Here is a 3,559-nt window from a genome sequence, read left to right as displayed (position 1 = left end):
ATGGCTGATAAAAACGTCAGTGTGATAACGGAATTCATCCTCCTGGGGCTGACTGATAGCCGTGAACTGAATACTGTCCTTTTTGCGCTGCTTCTCCTGCTCTATCTGGTGACGGTGCTGGGCAACGTCTGGATAATGGCAATAATTCTGGGGAGCGCCCAGCTCCATTCTCCCAAGTACTTTTTCCTTAGCCAGTTGGCTTTCCTGGATGTCTGCTATTCTTCGGTTTTCATTCCTAAAATGTTGGCGAACTATGTAGCAGGACAGAGGGTCATCTCCTATCACGGCTGCCTCCTTCAGTACTCACTGGTCAGCATGCTCCTCACCTCCGAGTGCTTCCTGCTGGCTGCAATGGCGTATGATCGCTACGCCGCCATTTGCCGCCCACTTCACTACAAAAGGCTCATGACCCCTGCTCTCTGCGTCCACCTGATCACTGCCTCCTACTTACTAGGTTGTGCCAACTCACTCACCCACCTGAGCAGCCTGCTCAGTCTGTCCTTCTGTGGGCCCAATGTCATTAACCATTATTTCTGTGACATTCCAATGCTCTTTCAGCTTTCCTGTTCTGACACCCAATTCAGTAAGGTTTTATTTATTGTCCTCTCTGGGACGACATCGGTGACTACCTTTCTGATAGTGGTTAGTTCCTATCTGGGAATCCTTGTCACTATCCTGACCATACAGTCTACAGGGAGCAGATGGAAAGCCTTCTCCACCTGTGCTTCCCACCTAACAGTAGTGACACTCTTCTATGGAACGGTGATATTTACTTACCTGGGAACCAGTTCTAGCTACCCCCAAGAGAGGGCCAAAATCCTGTCTGTGTTTTACACACTTCTGCTTCCGGTGCTAAATCTTCTGATATATAGTGTGAGAGACACAGAGACCAAGGAAGTGATGAAAAGGGTCATTATGAGAAAAATACTTGCTCAGTTACCATGAATTTTCTATCCGAAATGTTTAAGGAATGAATGTTGCTATAGGTAGGTCCAGTATTAAATATCTGTGGGGATTTAAATATCAGTTGGAGAAGGTATTTTCAACCTCTGGCCTGTACTGCAGTTCCGTATGCATAAATAAATAAATAAATCTTCAAAAGAAGATGGTGTAAAGGTACACTCATTGCCAACTTTTGGAGATATACATTGTATATATAAGGTTGGTGTGTGTATTTGTGTGTGTGTATGCATGCACACATGCAAAAGTAAATACATACACAATACTTATGTGCAAGTCGGTTGTCGGCATGGTGGCACCAGCCTCTAGTCCCAGCTACTGGGAAGGCAGAGGCCAGAGGATCGCTTGAGTCCAGGAGTTCTGGATTGTAGCGTGCTATGAGGATTGGGTGTCCGCACTAAGTTCAGCATCAATATAGTACAAGCAACAATTTCCCTCTCCTCTTTTTAGTTTTACTATTTGAGGGCCTGTAAGTGAAGCTAACAAAAGACAGTTTAACGGGCAAAAAGACAGGTTACTCATGCATATGAGTGCAGCAAAAAAAAATGGTTATTCAATAATTATGGAAGGGGCTTATACACCCAATTTAAGGAAAAAGAATGAATAGGTGGGAAGTCATCTATGACAAGAATGAATGGGATTTTAAGAGAGAAAATAGGAAATAAGAAATTTTGTGATGTGATTTGTTTATGCAGATGTAAGTAGTTAGTATCTTCTCTCTTCTTCTGGCAGACAAAACTCTTCCAGAGGCAGAATATTTAGGAAATCCTTCCTTTCAGAAATCCTTGCCTTTAGTCAGGAAAATCCTGGAAAAGTTTTTATACATCTATTGAATACCAGTTGTCTTCAGGTAAGACTAATTTACACCACTCTAAAATTTCTATCCCTTCAATTCCCAAATAAGAATTTTGAATTTCTACTAACTTCCGATGTAAAAAATAGCCACCATCTTCGACAGATTGATTAGTTAAAAATGTGATCTTCAGGGCCCTCCCTGATGACACAAGAATTAAAGCGCAGCATTATGAAGCTGTCCTCAGCCACTGCAGGGCCAATTCAATCCCTGGCTGGGAGCTGACTTACATGGTGTGGCAGAATAGAACACTCCTGACCCACCTACTGCTCCTCTTAACTGTGTGTTTCAGTACATCTGCCTGTTCTGCTCCTCACTATGTCTCTGGTGAATCCTTTTACACCCACACCTCTGGCCTGTACCCCAGTTCTTGTGTGCATAAATAAATAAATCTTTTTAAAAATGTGATCTTCAGTTTTGGTAAAGAAGATAGATAAACCATAGGTGACATCAGGCAGACACACACAGAAACATGTCTGCACCCATAGGAACACACCACCTATGACAACTGGTGACAGTGAATTGTCTTCCTTCTTTTCAATGAAAGAAGAGCTAATTAGTTTTACAAATGAGAGGAAAATGAGCCCATGGAGTTAAAAGTTTACACAAAACAAAACACATCGATATTTAAGAGGTTGACTTCAAACAAACATATACTAGCTTCAAATAAAGATTTCTCTAGGGTATTACTCTACTTTGTTAGGACCTTGTTTCTGGTAAGACTTTTATGCTTTTAAAATTAAATTTTATAACATATAACTGATTGTGGTCTCTTTGTTTGGATGTACAGCCAGCCTGATGATGTGAGTCTGATTTTGTTGATATTAGGAGTTTCCATTGGTGATGCAATGCTAACAATATGTACCTATATCTATACTTCTATAAATCTATCCTCTATCAGAAGGTCTACCTATGGTTTTAGGTCCCTCTTCATCCAATAATGGTCAGACAATTCAAAATTATGGTTTGCAGCTCTGATCCCCTCCCTCATATATCTGTTCCTTTTGTCTATTCCTGAATTCTATTTCTTTGTAGTAAAAGGACAATTCATTAAGTAAAACATACCCTGAATTCTGTGACTTCTTGAATAAATTAACTGATCCCAAGGAAAAGGTTGTGGGAACCTCTGAGTACAACCAGCTAACAACCTGGCTTTACTCTGCTTTTTGAAAGAAAGAGGAAAGACTTTGAAAGCCAATCTGTAGCTCCTCAGGAGAAAGCAATAAACAGTAAAACATGCAAAGTAGCTCTGACAAATGATCTCCTAATATTCTTGTGCATTAAGCAGTCTTTCCCTCAGAAAATTAGAAATCTACATAAAAATCGATTTCATTATCATGAATTGATGGCACCTGCACAAGATTTTTTTTTTTATTAAAGATTTATTTATTTGTAACTGGGGTACAGGCCAGAGATGAAGGGGTGGTGAGAGAATTCACCAGAGACAGAGTGGGCAGCAGAACAGACAGATGGACGAAGTACACTGCTGAGGGGAGCAGCAGGCGGGCATGAGAGGTCTGCTGCGCCATGTGGTCACCTCCGGGGCAGGCGGGTATCGAACTCATGCGAAAGTGGCTTTAGCTTCTTAGGGCTGTGCTTCAACCCATTGCGCCCACCAGGGAGGGCCCTGCACAAGAATAGTTTAATCTCCTTGCTACTTCATCACTTTCCAGATATTCCTGTGCATCCTCATCTTTACACAAGGCATCCTCAACACAATATTTCACTCTTCTTGTCATATTTTAT

General features: G+C 41.4%; 1 protein-coding gene across 1 annotated transcript; it reads left to right on the top strand.

Moving 5' to 3' along the window:
• On the top strand, nucleotides 1–945 carry LOC101634472 (olfactory receptor 1052-like). The gene has a single exon (XM_004683483.1). The coding sequence runs from the start codon at nucleotides 1–3 to the stop codon at nucleotides 943–945; it is 945 nt and encodes a 314-aa protein (XP_004683540.1).
• The last annotated feature ends 2,614 nt before the right edge of the window (nucleotides 946–3,559 follow it).

Source organism: Condylura cristata, unplaced genomic scaffold, assembly GCF_000260355.1.
Source record: "Condylura cristata isolate star-nosed mole 26May11 unplaced genomic scaffold, ConCri1.0 scaffold00015, whole genome shotgun sequence".
Classification (NCBI taxonomy): Eukaryota; Metazoa; Chordata; class Mammalia; order Eulipotyphla; family Talpidae; genus Condylura; species Condylura cristata.
Note: the sequence above shows the minus strand (reverse complement) of the source record. Positions and strands in the feature narration are given on the sequence as shown.

Bases quoted from the DNA above. Each gene is read 5' to 3' on its own strand.
- LOC101634472 (XM_004683483.1), top strand. From the start codon at position 1: ATGGCTGATAAAAACGTCAGTGTGATAACGGAATTCATCCTCCTGGGG.